General features: G+C 40.2%; 1 protein-coding gene across 1 annotated transcript in view; it reads left to right on the plus strand.

The window, feature by feature from the left end:
- Positions 1–577: 577 nt before the first annotated feature.
- The window catches only part of cers1 (ceramide synthase 1), a 30,145-nt gene continuing 13,817 nt past the window's right edge, over positions 578–16,905 (plus strand). The window contains exons 1-2 of the mRNA XM_087172244.1: positions 578–951; positions 1,371–1,752. Coding sequence (XP_087028370.1) covers positions 1,504–1,752 — 249 coding nt within the window. The 5' untranslated portion in view covers positions 578–951; positions 1,371–1,503. The remainder of the gene's footprint in view (positions 952–1,370; positions 1,753–16,905) is intronic.

Below are 16,905 nucleotides of genomic sequence, written 5' to 3' on the forward strand. Positions count from 1 at the left end.
TAACTGATTGATTGCTTAGTGTATATAATGTCGGAAAATAGAGAAAGACATTCCTATCATTAATCCTTGATGTCTGACTAGCAGTCAAAAACCCAAAGATATTTTCTGTTAAAGCAAACTAACAATTATTCACATTTCAAAAGCTGGTAACATCTTTAGCTTAAAAATGACTTAAACAACTATTCAATTATCGAAAAATGTTGCCAATTCATTTTCTGTCAAATGACTTATTTCATTTCAGCTTAAGAGTACTGGCTGGATCCTGGGTGCCCAGAGAAATAATGATACTACAATGTAATAGTTGGAGTCAACAGCAGATTTTTGCTTTAGGACCCCTCAGGAGATAAATCATGATTTAAGCCAATAATGAATAATAAGCCATTAATGTTGTTTTTTGTGCTCTCTGACACATTTGTATGATGATGTGCGTAGTCTTCTGTTCAGTGGTCGTCGGTACTGTCTCTTTAAGTCATCCTCTATAATCCTCAGTGCTTCAGCAGGGGGTTCAAAAAGAAGATAGCGGTCCTAATTATGTCACGCCCCCTCCGCTTTTTTCCCTTCCTTTCTCATAAACGTGCGCTGTCCCCGTTTCAACGGACCAGTTGATTCCTATTGAACGCAGAGAGCGGCTTGTCAATACGCAGCCTTAAATACGTTGACCAGCCAGGAACAGCGGCAAAGGCGGAGGAGGGGGGAGAAGCGACGGAAAGAGCCTTCTTCAGAGGATAATATTCTTCACACGAATTTCTTTCTTTCCACTGGAATAACTCGTCTTGTGTAGAATCTGCCGCTCTAACTCATGAGGCGGCACAGAGACGTTATATAAAGCGAATAACGGACAGAGATGAGACCGTACGTTACAGCATAGCGGCACAATAACCGCATGTGCTGACTGGGCTTGGCGCTTAAGGGGCGACAGAAACCGTCAGACCTCCACTTGAATTCGGTGATGTATGTGTGCTTCATCACGTTTTGTGTTAATTTATTCAAGAAGCGAGCTAGCTTGGGGAGCTGCTGCCAATGCTGGTCCATTCACTATTGTGTACGTTTGATTTAACTTAGCAAGGCGGCTAACCAGGACGCGCTTCTGCCGCTGACGATCCCGTGTGCGTAGCGGAATGATGGTCAGAAGAAACCTCCAACAGACAGGCGCTAATGGCTCAGATTAATTGTCAATTTAGTAATTGGTTTGTATGATTATCAAATCTCGCCACAAAGGCGGTGTGTCTGGTTAGACCTGGTGGGCCCTGCTATCATTCATAAAACTATCCTTAACGCGAAGAATGGGCCCATGTCGTAGTGTGGAAAACAAAGAATTAGGCTACTGAAGAGAGTAAGCTGGTTAGATAAGCTTGTTTTATCGTTTTTAGGTGAGCTAGCAAGCTGGTTGACGGATTAGTCACACAGCCTGGACTGAACTGCTCCCCGGACTCGCTCTGTCCCTCGGTTGGAGTTATTTCCCCCCCGGTTTCCACGTTTTTCTTGTCTCTGCGCCGCACCACAATGAGCAGTCAAACCGGAGACGCCGGGTCGCTTGAAGTGGAGCCCATGCCGGGGTACTTGGACCTCATCACCAGAGCCTCCTCGGTCATGCTGCGCGCATGGAGGGACTGTAGCACTTGCGGCCTGGAGCTCTCCAAACGGACTCTCCTGGATAACGCTTACATTACCTGGACGGAAATCGCCCTGTTCTTTTTTTGCGCCTTTTTGTGGACGCAGGTCAGGCGGGGACTGACAGAAAGTCTGTTTAAGGTGGGTGACACAGAATCATAACACATACAGATCCCCCAGTACCACAAGGGTAATTTAATTGCATCCTTAATCAATGGGTTTAGTAGCTAATTTCTCCAATTAGAGCCCCTGTAGACGTGTGGCCTCTGTGCCTCCCATCTCTCAGGACTTGTTACTGAAGGCACATGCTCTGTGCACAGCAGTCTGAATGTGAGGCAGTGAGTGTAAGCTGGTGAGTGGGTATAACATTGGTTAGCAATGGATCCAGCTGTAGGTTTAAGATAAAGAAAAAGTCAGGAGGAGCAGTAAGACAGCCTAACCACAACCATTGTCAGAAAATATTAACCTGACCCAGAGTCTAGCACAAACACAGCTGCTACACACAAACAGTTTCCGATAGGTCCTCATTTGGGTCTTGTGAGTCATTCAAGATGGTGGCAGGTTCAAGTAGGGTAAGGAAGTGTTCAAATGTAACCCATTCAGCTCTAACAAATATACTGTGTACGGTAGCAGCCATGAGGTTCAAGGCAGATACCATGGACATGTTCTCTCTCTCTCTCTGTCTGTGTGTGTGTGGAGGGGGCTGACAAGGATGACAGGGGACTCCTAGGGGAAGAAATGTGTGCATGTTGGACAACACCCTGTTCTAAACCTATATTAGGCAAACATTTGAACTGATAACGTGTAACAAATAAAAATGAAAGTAAAAAAATCTTTTAAATAGTATTCACATTTTTGGTGTGGATACTTTGGAACAATATTCTGTAGTACATGTAATTGAACTACTAGCTTAATTCCCCACATACATTTTACATATTAAAGCAGCATCTATTTCTTGTGTATGTTTTTTTTATTATGATAAATACTGAGTATTATCCAAACATGCCTTTCTATATTCTTTTCCATCTTATCCCTTCTTAATAATATCGAGGCTTATAGATTTCTGTTAGTGCTTTCAGGTGCTTTTTGAGACATGGCAGCTAAATCATTAATTGCAATTATGTCAAATTGCAACTGATGCAGATGTCCATCATTAATCCAGTGTATATAATCTTATATCACAACATCAGTATATTGTAAAACTATTTTTTTTGTGGAAAAATTAATAGATAAACTCTGAGTAATACAACTAGACAAGCATGTGATTTTGGCCAAGTAGGCCTAAATGAAATAGCTGAGAAATCAAAGTGTTTCATCACATTTATGCAAAAATAATGTAGAAGTAAATTATTGCCATCAATGACTTTTGTGCATTGATTTGCAACATTTCCTCCAACAGCTTCTTACACTCAGCAATATTGCGTAAAGGGATCGTTCCTTTGGTTTAAATAGTTAGGAAAATCTCAGTAACCATTGTTGTTGCTAAACAATTTTATAGCATCCCACAGTATCAATGTCATATTGGCCAATTTACAAATATGTATTTATTGCATCTACATTAGACTCTGAAACCTTTGAAATATGCTGCTAATGCAAGGGTAAAGAAAAATAATGACATTCTTTAAGTTACAAAGGACCTTAAGAGTGCACTTACAAAACTGCAGTGTCTCTAAAAGCAGCATCACTATATTCTTTCTAACCACAATATGTCACTGAAAGGGCAGATGCTCAGGCTATACTCTGACAGATTGGCCTTATGCCCAGGTCTCCTATATTCCCCTCATCCATCCAACTCCTGAGTACCTCCACCCAGTTGGTGCTCTCAGGGAGGGGCCCTCTCTCCACACATAGCCAGGATGTGGCCTCAGGCTCGTTATTCTGCCATCATCGTGGGTGGGGGTGGAGTCTCTACACGTGGTAGATGCTATGATGATGCTATAGCAGGCTGCTGTAGCCCAGGGCCCCATGTGTGAAGCCAGATGTGACCCGAGAATGCAAAGAATGAGGCCTGTTTTCCCCTTTACATTATATTTGTGTGTGTGTGATGCACTGACTCCTATGGATCAGTATGGAATGGACCCCGTTGAAGGCCTGTGAAAGACGATTTGAGTTTTTTAAATCTATACCAATTAAGAATCAGCCAGCATGCCCGTGGTTATTTAGTGCATGTGTAATTCCACCTTTACAGTACTTACATTATGGATAAAGGGGATGAGTTCAGTGTAAGGTCAGCCAAGCTAAGTTAATGCTATATGACTATTGTTGTTATACCTCACAAAAGCTGGGGTGACTTGTCAGAAGTGTACAACCACAGTATTTGAAGTCTTATTTGAGTACAGCATGTGCCACTGACCTGGACACAATAGGATGCTTTGTCACTTGTCAAGTCTAATGTTAAGTAAACTACAGTGAAATTAATATTGTGTCAGTAATGATTGAGTGTGTGGTTTTCAGTGTTGAGGGAAACAATTGCTTTGGGCTCAGATTTGGAGTAAATTGGCAATCAGAGGACAATAAATAACAGCAAAGACAATCAAAAGCACACATACTTAAATAGATTCAGGGCTGATGAGACCCTTTAATGTTAAATGTTTGTGTAGACATCGGTGGACAAAGTACTGTGTAATCCTATCCTTTTGTGATTTTGTGTAGACTGGTGTGATCTGAAATGTGAGAAATGAATGTTTGTTCCTCTGACATGCTATAAAACACCATTTAAGGACTTCAAAGAATGGTGTACCAAAGAAATTATTTATACATCAATAGGTCTGTCATTTAAAGAGATGGATATTTGTTTGTCAGATCATGGTAAACTTTGGCTCTTTTACAAATTTGTTTCTTGTCTAAAACCAAGCTCTACTAGCAGAAGTTGCTGGGGCAATTAAGAATCTGTCTGCCACGAGAGCTGATGGATAAAAATAATTAGTTTCCTGTTTTGTTACTTACAGGACTCGCAGTCACGTTTGAAGAATGAAAGTTGACCCACTTAAAATCTCTTACTCTGGTCTGCATTTTCCACTGTACAGATCCCAGTTGTGGAAGAAGCCCCAGTGATACCTGCCTTTTTAGACTTTGTGTGTTATATGTCAGTTTCACCACAATGACAATATCCGAACTGTGGTTTGAGACATGTGACTCTTGGTAGAGCCTCTCTGCTGGACCTTATGCAAGAGATATACATTCTTCTTTATTTTCGGAGCTTTATCTTTAGAAAAAATACAGGTGACAAATCCAATCACATTAAAGCTCTCAAGCACACTGTGGGACATATGATGAAGATATATATGGACACTTGCCTTTGTGGTGATTTAACTTGGTCCATAAAAAAGGCTGTCCAAGATCTAAGAAATGAGGTCAACATTGCAAACCTGGGGGTTGGATGGATCTTCTTTTGGTCTGAATTGGACTCTATACGTTTTTCAACCTTTATCTATTTATGTTGCCCAAAGAAGGGAAACCAGATTCCACATGGCAGCATCATTTCACATGTCAGTGAGCATGCTGTAGAATGAGGTAATGCAAGTGTTGGGGGTGGGGATGACCCCTACGCACAGCCCCGTGTGGTTGAGGGAGTGGTTTTCATTTCATTGCACATTCAGTTTGATGTGTGATTGAATGTATTACAGCAGAACCTATTCAAGTTAAAATAAACACAACTTGTTGATAAGCCACTTGAGCTCTGCTGTTACATAAATACACTGTGGCGCATCATAATGTCCTGACTTATCCATTGGCGCTTTTAACATTTAAACAAAGGTAAATGTGTCCTTTTAAGCTAAGTGTTGAAAAGCTTACCATTCATCTCAGGAAATTGGATTAAGAAATTTTGAAATTTTCTGCTGTTGTAAATGGTACCTAGAAATCTTCTAAAAATGTTATGTCAAAACATAGGAAACTGTGAAAGTAGCTGTACTTGTTCCTCATTTTCTTTTTAACTTCTCTCTGCGCAAACATGCCTATAAGAGTGTGTGCGGATTTTTGCCTGCATGATTTAAATGGGTGTTCATCTGGTGGTTTATGAGTTGTAAATTGCATTTATATGCATGTGTGTGTCTGAGTGTGTGAGGTTTCTGATACTTCATAAGTTTGTGTGCTTATATTTTGTCAGTCAAAAGCATACATGTGCCACTTCCTTCTTTAGCAGTGCGGGGCCTCAGAGGATGAGAGAAGGAATCAGTATGGAGAAGGCAATGGGAAAGTAGTGAGAAAAAGAGAGTTTAAAAAGAACTGAGACAAAATAATACCACTGGGGTGAGAGCAGGAAGGTGGAAAAAGAGGAGATGGTGTAATCAGAGAGGATGAAGGAGCAAATAAGGAAGGGGGAGTCAGAGAAAGGAAGGAGCCGAGGAGAGAAGTGGGCTAATGGGTTGTCTTTCTTGGCCCAAGCCTGCTGACTCAGCATTCAGCACCCAATCCTCACATCACAATTTACACACATATGTGTATTTGTTGGTAAAAGGACATGCGGTTTGTCTCAAACACACAAGCAACTTCTGTTGACTGCCAAACTTTTATACCCAGCACCATCAAGGCACATATGAAAGAGGCAACACACTATCTGCTCAGTACAGACAAACAAGGCAGGCACTGGTCAAACCCTCTCAGTAGCAGCAGTTTATAACTGCCCTCATAAATGCCTCCCATACCCACTTCAAACACACACACTTGCACACACTGAAGCAGTCACTCAAAGAGGAGAACAGCAGTGTGCTTGCCAGCTCCTGCCGTGTTGCAGAGCTTATCTCCCTGCAGAGAACTGAGCAGCACCTCATCCACTGCTGTTGTTCTAAATGTGAAAGCAGCCTGAGGTTTGACAAGGTCCCCAACCACAGATCCCAGATCACCTTCCACTAAGCTCCTGCCCATTGTTGTGCATTAGAGCCAGAGAGAGAAACCTGATACTGGATTTGTGGTTAAGGGGAAGTGTTATCCATTCAGCCAATAGTGCCCACTCAGGTGATACTTGCTTGTAATTTTGACACTGATTGCAATAAGCTTTGGTTATTGTAAAACACTCACCTCTCTCCTTTCCTCTTCTCCTGTGACTCAGCTATCTAATTCATCATCACATGGCCTTTAGGCGAGCAGCACTTTCACTATCACCTGACATGTGATCTATGGCTCTATGTCCTTCAACCTGTCATACATCATAAATACAGAACACATAAGGGTCCACAAAACAGTCAGCCCTGCTGCTTCTGACAGCTTGCACTGCAGTTAATCATAATTTGTCGCCTTGATAGATGCAGCTTTGTAAGTGTAATTGTATCATATTGTACTATCATATACTGTATACATACAGCATTTTTGATTATGTTTATATTATACTATGCCTAAAACCAGCACCACATTTTGTTCCTGACCTCGCGGGTCTGCAGAAAGTTGAATGTCTGATGCCTTTCTGCACTGATGCTGGGCTTTGTGCACTTGTGGGATTGGCTGCCTGCAGGGTTGTTCCAGCTTGTAATGCACTCAGGATCAAGCTGACCAGTTCAAATTTTTCAATGATGTAATTGGTGGCGTGCTGTTTTCCATATACCCGCCAAGGGCTGAAACCATTACTCTATTAATCGATTGGTCAATGAACAGAAATAGGCAACTGATATGATGATTGACCGTTTAAGTCATTTAAGCCATTATCTTTTGTGGTTTTGGCTTTTGACTGTTCATACAAAACAAGCAATTTGATGAAAACACACAACTTTGATGGAGATGCAGCCTTTTTGAAGCCTCTGGACCCTTTGTGTTAACTATTTTGCCATTTTGCCCATTTTATATGTTAGTTGAACAAATATGTTGCAACATCAGCAAATTAAATTTTATTTGTCAAGAGAGTAGACAGTTAATATACATCAATAAGTCTATGGGTCGATGACGGAAAAGGGTATTGCAGTTTCAAGGAAATGTTCGCATTCAAAAGTTCTTTAATTTCCATGATTGATGTTGTTCAGTCACTTGTTTTGTCACATGTGGAGTACTGCCCAGTTATTTGGTCAAGCGCTGCTGAGAAACATCTTAAGAAAACTTCAAAGTGCACAGAACAGAGCAGCCAGATGAGCTCTTCATTGTTCTTTCCATGCTAATGTGTGTGAGATGCAAAGATGATTATCATGGCTAACTGTAGAGGCTAAATTAAAGTCTAGTTTTCTGTAATCCATGTAAAATTAGGAATAATACACCACATTTCTTTTGTGAACAAGTAGCATATACAGATTTTTAGCATGGGTATGATACACATGTCATCTGCTGGTGCCATGTATACAAACAAATTGTAATGACAGCTGTTCTTTTATGCTGTGACAGGCATTTTTTCACTTCTGTTTGACATTTCATAGATTAAACAAAGAAACAAAAACTAAGTAATTAAATAGTTTATGAAGCCTCTTTCACACACCCTGATGTAGTATGTGCCTGGGCTTGTAATCCTGAACATAAAACTAACACTAAAAGAAGAGAATGGAGAATGGTTGGGAGCTCTTTAACATGGTGAATCATAGCTGAAACAGCCATGTATACCACCAGCTACAAAGCAGGATCATGAATCAGCTCTGTTTGCGGGCTGTGACAGTCAGACTCTGCTGGTCAACAGGAATGTGCTGTGAGGCCTTCACTGCTACAGAACCACTGCGGCCGGCCTCTCAATCTTTTCCCTCTTCCTCTCTCTTTCTGTCTCACTTATTTTCCTCCAGATAGACACAGTGGACAGGCTGTGATAAGACAAGAACACACTGTCACTGTAGGCTTCACACTTGGCAGCTGTCTCTGTTCTAACAAGGCCGCTCTGTAACAGTGTGTGTGTCAGAGGAAACCAAAGCTAATTTTTGTCTGCAAAGATAACCCATCATATTTCATATCTGTTTGTGAGTGTGTGTGTGTGTATGTCTTTGCATGCTTGCCTGTGTGGTTCATTGATGTCCATGGTATTGGTAATGACGAGGATGCTTCTGTTTACTTTAGTTATGGACAGGATATCAGAAGCATTCTTGGGATGCAATTAGATCAGTTTTTGTCCCAGTCTCTCTCCCTGTCTGTCTCTGTCTCTCTCTCTGTCTGTCTTTGGAAGAGACTGTTAGATCCGCATGGTCTCACAATCAGAAAGGGAGCACTTTCCTATACTAAATGTGATCAGAATAGTTGCCTCTGGCTTTCTTCTTTGTCCTCTTTCCTATATTCACCTTATCTCACCTTTCTTTCTTTCTTTCTTTCTTTCTCCTCTTTCTTTCTTTCTCCTGTATATGTCTTTCTCTTAGGCTTGACCTAATTTTTATCAGTTGTGCTCTGCCCTCTCATTTCTTCTTCTCTGTCTTGTCCCCACCCACAATGTGGTATTGGGTTTGCAAAGCCACATAGCTAGTTAGCCCAGACCTGAAGGTTGAGAGTAGAACCAGAGGCGAACTCATCACAAAATGACTAGTGAGGGACTACACAGACTACTGACTTGTCCCTTGGCAAAGAATGACAACTATCTTCTAGTGGAGATGATTAATGTGCAAAACTTCCAACCTGTTAAAATCCTTTGAAATTTTGTTAGAGGCAAAGATCAGACACATAGTGCAGCATATACAGTATGTGAAAGTCTGTGAAAGATAGGTAATATTTAATTATATACATTTAAGGACATTAGAATTAAATTGTCATAATACATTTTATACAGAATGTGTATGTTTATGTTTTACCTAGGTTTTTTTCTTTTTTTAGTCATTTTAAAGGTAATTGTTAGATTGAAATATTTTGATTGTCAAAGTGAATGAAAGCTAAAGTTGATACAGGATGACATTGTTTGATTAGCTGCTCAGGTTTATAGTCCCACTGTATGACCACACCACAGAACCCAGGGCTGTGCGTCTGCCTTATTCTAGGTGTTTCCCAAACCTGAACCAATAATCTAACCTTAATCCAGACATCTGATCACCATTTAACTTCATTACACTGTTACTGTAATGAGGCCTAACTGCAATATAGGAGCTATAATCATCAGCCTGAGCTCAGCTTCTCTAACCCGTAGAATATTCTGGCTAGTGCACACACACAAGGTATCACCTGTAGTGTCATGTGGCCTAGTAAGCAGCGTTAATAGTATTAGTGATCAGCAGGGAGGGACACCAAGAGGGATCTGTCAGTATGATACTATATTGAGATATAAACATACATTTGATGTACAGTGTGTATATTTATCATTGAAATTCAGTATCACCACTTTTATGATTTCTACTTTTTTGATCTTTGATGTGGAAGTGTTGATTGATACCGTCAATGAGAATCAATATCATCAGAAAGAAAGAGAAAAGATGGAATTTAAGGGCAGGTTTCCGGATTATTCAGCTCCATATGGTGTGAAGCCAGATACTGTGGTGTTTATATTGGAGAAATATATGACTTTGTGATGACAAGGTTTCAAAACAGCTCTGATTATTAAGAGCTCGGATTCAGCGAAGTCAGTTGCTGCTTGAAGCTGAACATTTGTTTTCACTTTCCATCCCATGTGTTCGTACTCGTAAACAAGGAAAGAGTCAGCTTCATTTTTACCCACTTTGAACTAAAAGCAAAAACAACATGACTTAAATACACAGACTAAAAGTATTAGTGATAGAGTTGTGTGTATGTGTGTGTGTCTGTGTGTGTTTTAAGACGGCTTTAAATTATCTGTGGGTGAATAATTATGGTGAGTTCACGAACCCGCGTCTGTTGTTGCATAGTACAGTAGATTGGCCTGTTGAAGACGCACACATGCATTTATACTCATGCACACAGTCAGTCCTCATTCTCTGTGTGTTGCCTATGGCAAAGATACTGCATTATGAATGACAGCCATATGTCTTCTAGCTGTCAGTTTGGAGAGGGAGCAGCTTGAGTCAATATCTTCACACTTCACTGAGACGGAACCTGAGTATCTTATTTTTCCTACTCTCTTTCTGTTGCTTTTACTGCTCACATGTTAGTTTTGTTCCCTGTGGAGAGTAGCAACATATATATATAATGGCAGAGACGAAGACTGAGACACCACTATAGTTTTTTATATATTTCAGTATGGTGGTTATCAGACACAAATAAAAACCACATGACTGCACATCACAAGCTTGATGTGAACAGACAGTAGATGTGCAACTGCATCAAGTAAAGGGTATTTTATGCTACTTATTTGCTCCAGTGTGTCTGTACACCATTTCTGCTCTGAGTGGAATAAATATAGCAGGGTAGAAAAACGACTTTTTGTCTGTGCAGAATGGACAACTGTACAATCTTCAGCCAAAATCTCACAGCATGTTTAATGAATTAATAGTCATGATAATTAATATTAACATTATAAATTGTAAGGGATACATTTTCTTATTAGCTCCAAAAATTCATGTTGATTTTTTTTTTTGTATTCACTACAGTATGTGCAGCCACAGGTAAACAAGATAAGGGAATGAAGAAATAATGAAAATAAAACTAAAGAGTGGAATGAAATATTAAGAGCTGAAGAGGCTGTTATGTCATTATGTACTATTCCTTATGACGCTGTGGTAGATGAGAGTTAGTGTTGCACAGTATGTGATTACTTAACAGGTCTCTGAGGTCTGACTTAGATGGTAAAATGTGCTGTAGCTGATTCTAACCAAAGCCAGTACATTTTTTAAAAAGCTCTGTCTTATGTCTAATGTCCAAATGTGGACATTGATAGTCCTCTTCCAAAGCTATGACACAATGAACAAAGCTGCTAATCTGTGAAATAATCAACAAAAAATGAATGTGAAATTGTTGTAGTGGAAGTAAATGTATGTTTACACTTCATCCAGTGAAAAGTATTTTGCTGTGACGTTCATGTTCATTATCTTTGATGCTCCAGGAGTTCATTTGAGAACCAAGTGTGGCGTTAATGCCTCCACTGGGATCAACTAATAGGCTAGACCAGGTGCAGCTGCTCTTTCTCTCTCTGCCCCACACACACACACACACACACACACACACACACACACACACACACACACACACAAAGTTCTGACATAAATGCTGGGAAATCACAGACATTCCCACACACTAAAGACAGAAAAGCTTCAAAGCTTTTCCTTATTTGAATAAATAATGTATTTATGCGGCAGGAACTGAAACCATTGCAGGTGTAGCTTAGGTCTTTGGTGCATCTCTTGCTATGAGAGCCAGATAAAGACATGTGAATATGTGTGTTAGTTGCATTTGCTACACCAATCAACAGGCTTTAAAACAGATTCAAAGATTGAATTGCTCTTTTTCATTATTGAAGATATTTTGAGAACCTCAGGTTAAATACCCTGCATTTATTGTCACTTGTAGTGCGGTGTGGTCTGTTAAGTAGCTATGTTTGATCACTTTTGAAAAAGAAAGTGGGCTTGAAAATTTACTTAATCGGTGATGGTCAGTGGCAACCAGTGAGGTAAAGTCAGCAAATTCAAATATTTCAGAGAGTGTTTTTCTCACGCCATTACAGGCTGCTGCAATAGATGTTCAAGCATAAACTTTGTTCACTTACTCACTTGTGGAGGCTGGGCGGGTCACCGGTGCCTGTCCACTCAACTACTTATGTGCAAATTAGTTTGCTCAGTGGCAACAGTGGCTAGTATGATTGTGTTTTTAATCAAATCAGGTTCAAATGTTAAGCCAGACTCTTGATTCAACATCAGTATGCCTTCAGTGTTGGACTGGCCACCTGGAGTCATGAGAGTTTTCAGCCAGCAACATCCATATGGAAAGACAAAAAATATCACATGTCTTTGATCATGCATTAGGATAGCTTTATCCAGATGTGCTTTATAAATTTAAATTCATCAAATCCCATGATCCTCTGGAAACAAAAAATTTTCCCTCAAGGTCTGTATGATGGGGCTAATTTCTTAGTTTCTTAACTTAGCTGCAAACTTCATGACGGTGTGTTTCACCTTTCACTTACCAAGCTGATAATAAATTAAATGTTACCTTGTCAAATGAACATGTGGGGACTGTAGGGGTTTTCCTCCCATATGCCATATAAGATAGTAAACTTCACCACATAACTGTTAAACTTGCATTTCCTGTTGTGAAGGCACACAATCTAGGTGCAAGAGAGAGGGCCTATATATGCTTGTTTCTTGCTTTTCAGTTCACCCTGCAAAAATATTTCATTTCCAGCCTACATCAAGTTCATTCACCTGCAGCTATGTAGCTACATCAAATATATTTAAATGAAAAAACTGGTTCTAAACCATGTGGTGTCCCTGATCTGACTGGCACGTGTGTGTGTGTGTGTGTGTGTGTGTGTGTGTGTGTGTGTGTGTGTGTGTGTGTGTGTGTGTGTGTGTTCCTCAATGTTATTAGATCAGTGAGTGAGTTTGAGTTTTTTTGAGTTTTTTCTCCTCTGATTGGTCGGAGGCCCTCACAGGACATCTTTTACCTGTAGTCCATTTCTTCTTTTTTCTTTTTTTTTCTTTTTTTTTTTTGTTGTTCAAGTTGTGTAAATAGAAGTTAAAGGCCTGAAGATAACTCCCAAGACTTTCAAGATGCACTTCAGCGAAAAACATCAGCCTCCTAGCTATGTTACGTGCACTACTAATGCTGAAGATTACAATACTGAGAAAACTGATTTTACAATCGGCAGATTAAAACGGTACACTTTTAATTTTTGGGTCTATTGTGGTTGAATTCAGTAACCATTGCACTGCATTTTGTTAACAACTGTGACCACTCAGGTTTGCACCTCTGGACAGCTTTTTCTCCATGGCAACATGAGGCTCATGGGTATTGAAGTATTGTAGAACCATTTGTCATGGCAAAATGATGGATAAACCACAGTTTCTCAGAAACAAAGCTGAAATGATTGAAACTGGTGGCCATAACATAAAGAGTCCTGTGTTTCTGTGTTGAGCAACATTTGGGTTTTGTTGAAAATAAAAACTGAAATAGGAAAACATAAAAGGAAAAGACACTTCCTGCATCACATAATTAAGACAGAGATCACCTATTACAATATCATTCCTATCATATGGAAAAGGAGCACTAGTCAGGGTTCCCAAAGATATAGACAGTCGCCAAAGGATCCTCTGGATCGTTCCGCCTCCGTCTGGAGCAAGATCTTCATCCCCAATGACAGCTGTCCACTTGTTAAGAACAAGGGGGTAGATGGGTGGGGTGGGGTGGGTGAGATCCTTTTATTTATATATAGGCAGATATTCTGTTCAGGTTGAGGTAAAATACAAGTGTAATGAAGAGGATATTTGGTTAGGAAGGAAAAATAGCAGACTAAGGTAAAAACAGTTGATTATAACTTGATTAAGAGCAGAAGAAGACGCCTCAAATAGTATTTCAATACACTGTTGTCACAGACAAATAGGCCATCCATTGGATAGCCAATCTTATTTTCCCCTAGTCTGGAAAAACATGCGAAGAGAGCGTCCATATCAGAACTTGGTTTAAACGTGACGCCAAGACGGACAGAGTGACATCAGAACCAATAAGAAAGCTCGAAGCTAGATAGAGCTAAAGGAATGAAAGAAGGTTAGTGAGAGATCGAGCCTTATTGAACAGATCCACACATGAGCCAGCATCCTGACTCACTGGCCCAGTTTATCTTCTTACGCAACAGGCCAATGGAGTCCATTCTCTCCTCGCTCGTCACTTGCTTCCAGGAAGGGCAGAGGAGGGGGAGAAACTGAGAACTTTTTAGAGAGTGGAGGGTGAAAGGGAGAGCAGTGTTGGTGCAGCTGCAGATTAACAGGGAAAGAGAGGAGAGAGGGGAAAGGACAGATGAGGTAGGACTGAAGTGGAACAGAGTCACATAGAGCTTTGCCAGCATCCCTGCATGGTTGCTAAGGGAACCACTTATTTGTCGTCAAGTCTCTTTCACACTGACTCTGTAATTACTTTACTGTTTCTCTTCCATTTTCTTATTTTCTCCTCTTTTAAGGCTGCTTCTTTCTCCTTAGCAGGGAGAAAGAGATGGTAGCGGACAGTGAAATGAAAGCTAGTGATGCCCTGAGCTAGAGAATGAGTTCAGCCAGCGTCTGTCTGTCAGAGAGAGAAAGGAAGAGAGCAGGGGAGCCGCTGAATGGTCGTAGGTCCCAGCTGAGTGTAATTCAAGGCCCTGTCATTTATCCAACAGAGGACAAGTGGATTATCTCAGTGTCCTTGACCCACTATACCCCCATTCTGTAATGCTGGCATAGAAAACTAAAAGGGTATATGGATGGAGTGGGTGGATAGGACCCAGAGAGATGGTGGGCTGTGTGGCACACAGAGACAAGAATGGATGGCAGGCTGTTATATAATCTCAGAATCTGCATTTGAAACAAAGAATTTGTCCCTGCTGTGTCCTTTGGGCCGGGACCGGAATATAGAGAGACCAACTCTATTCAGAACTGGGAGTTTAAAAAAACAGCACATTTCACCAATAAACACCTTGAGTAACTAAACCTGAAACACAAATCTGCTTTCCTTTGTACCAGGTCATATCACTCACATCAGTCAGAGTGATATCACCTGGCAATGAAGGCCAGCCAGCAACAAATATTTTAATATTTAAATTTAGCGTCCAAGTATTTGCCTGTGAATATCATCCTTTGTTCAGATTTGACTTTGACTTTTTATCTATTCTTCAAAAACAAGTGTTGCTGTGATTGAAATGTTAAATGTTATTCCAGAACCAGCACTGCATTAAAAAATGCAAGGGGCTGCTTTGCTGTGGATGGGTTGCAACAGGTACTGATCAGCACATAAAATACAAACCAGTGCCAGTTAGTAACTTAAAAGTAAACCAGTTTTATTTTTATAAAACCATATGTAACAAATTACAAACTTGCCTCTGGGGGCGTTACACCCTTTGTCCTTAGCGCCTCGATTCTGATAAGGAAAAACTTTATGACATGGATGCCATATCAGAATGTCAGGTGTCCAGAAGTAGCAGTAAAGAGTACAAATTAGAGTACATTTACAGAATGGACAATCAAGATGACAAAATTATATATAGATTTTATATATGTGTATATATATATATATATATATGTATATGTATACACAGACGTATAGATATATATGGTTGGGTTGTAATGGGTTCATGAGTTCTACAGATAATCAGAAACTAAAACACAACCTTGTGAGGAAGGATTTCACAACTCTGAAAGTTATCACAATGACAGAGTAAACTGTAGAATTTTCCATTCATTTTTCAAAGTAATTTAGCACGACTTCACTTGTATGTATTTGATTGGCCAATGCAGTTCTTTGTAGAATGACGTCCAAACTTTTGCCACTGGTTTGTGGCAAAAGTTGAGCTGGGTTCTGCTTTTTCCTGAATTAAAAATGTTTAGTTGTTTTCGTTTCTTTTGACCCTCTATGTTGGCACACTCACTGCATGAATGTTGTGGGTCCATAGAAATGGATAAGCGGGGTGCAGTTTTTATTTCTACATAGTGCTAATGTCAGTCTGAACATGGCCTTACAGGCTGCATCTGTAGTGTTGGTGTCTGTGACTTTCAGCTATGATTGATATGATCACTAATGTGAGACAATATCAACTCATGCTGATCTGAAATGAGTATAAGCAGATTAATAAACACAGTTGTTTCTTTGGCTAAAATTTCAGTTGCCATGAAAAATGGCTGTAACCATAGTACAGTTTACTAGTTTCATTACCAGTATTTTAAAACACTACTTTCGAAATCCCTTCCCTACACAAAGAAAGCAATAATTAGCAATAGCCAGCATGGTAAATGTCATACAATGATGATGTTGCAAACTGCAAGTTGACAAGTTGTAGTACAGTCTGGAGTGGAGCTGAGTTATTAGTAATTGTTTAAGCCAGGTTTCAAAACGGAAATGCCAGGCAGGTTCTCAAAAATGAGGATTTGCTCCTTTTCTTTTTCTTACATTAAATAGTGACAATTTTGGACTGTTGGTCAGACCTAAATTCTGGATTTAGCTGTAAAACATGTTTGAAACTCTTTCATAAACAAACTGTCACTTCTCATGCAGGTTTATATGCAGTGTAGACGTTGCCACAGAGATACTTTAGATGACAGGAAATAGCATAGATGTGACGTCAGAAGAAACAGAACAAAGTGAAACAGTGGGTAGAAGAATAATGAGGTAGATGAAAACGATAGGATGCGGATATGTGAGCATTAGTAAGACATGTAACAGCAGCGAGATGGCAGTAAAGACATGAGCTGCAGAGGCATGGCTGGTGTTTGCAGAAACCTCTATCAGCCTCTGTTGTATTTCAGTCTGTGAGAGCGTGCATGAGTGTGCGTAGGCTTATGTTTTTGTGTGTTGGGGGGGCAGATGATGTGGTGGAAGACTTGAGGGGGG

Source organism: Seriola lalandi, unplaced genomic scaffold (assembly GCF_002814215.2).
Source record: "Seriola lalandi dorsalis isolate HSWRI2012SDOR001 ecotype SW California unplaced genomic scaffold, Sedor1 jcf7180002052130, whole genome shotgun sequence".
NCBI classification, from domain to species: domain Eukaryota; kingdom Metazoa; phylum Chordata; class Actinopteri; order Carangiformes; family Carangidae; genus Seriola; species Seriola lalandi.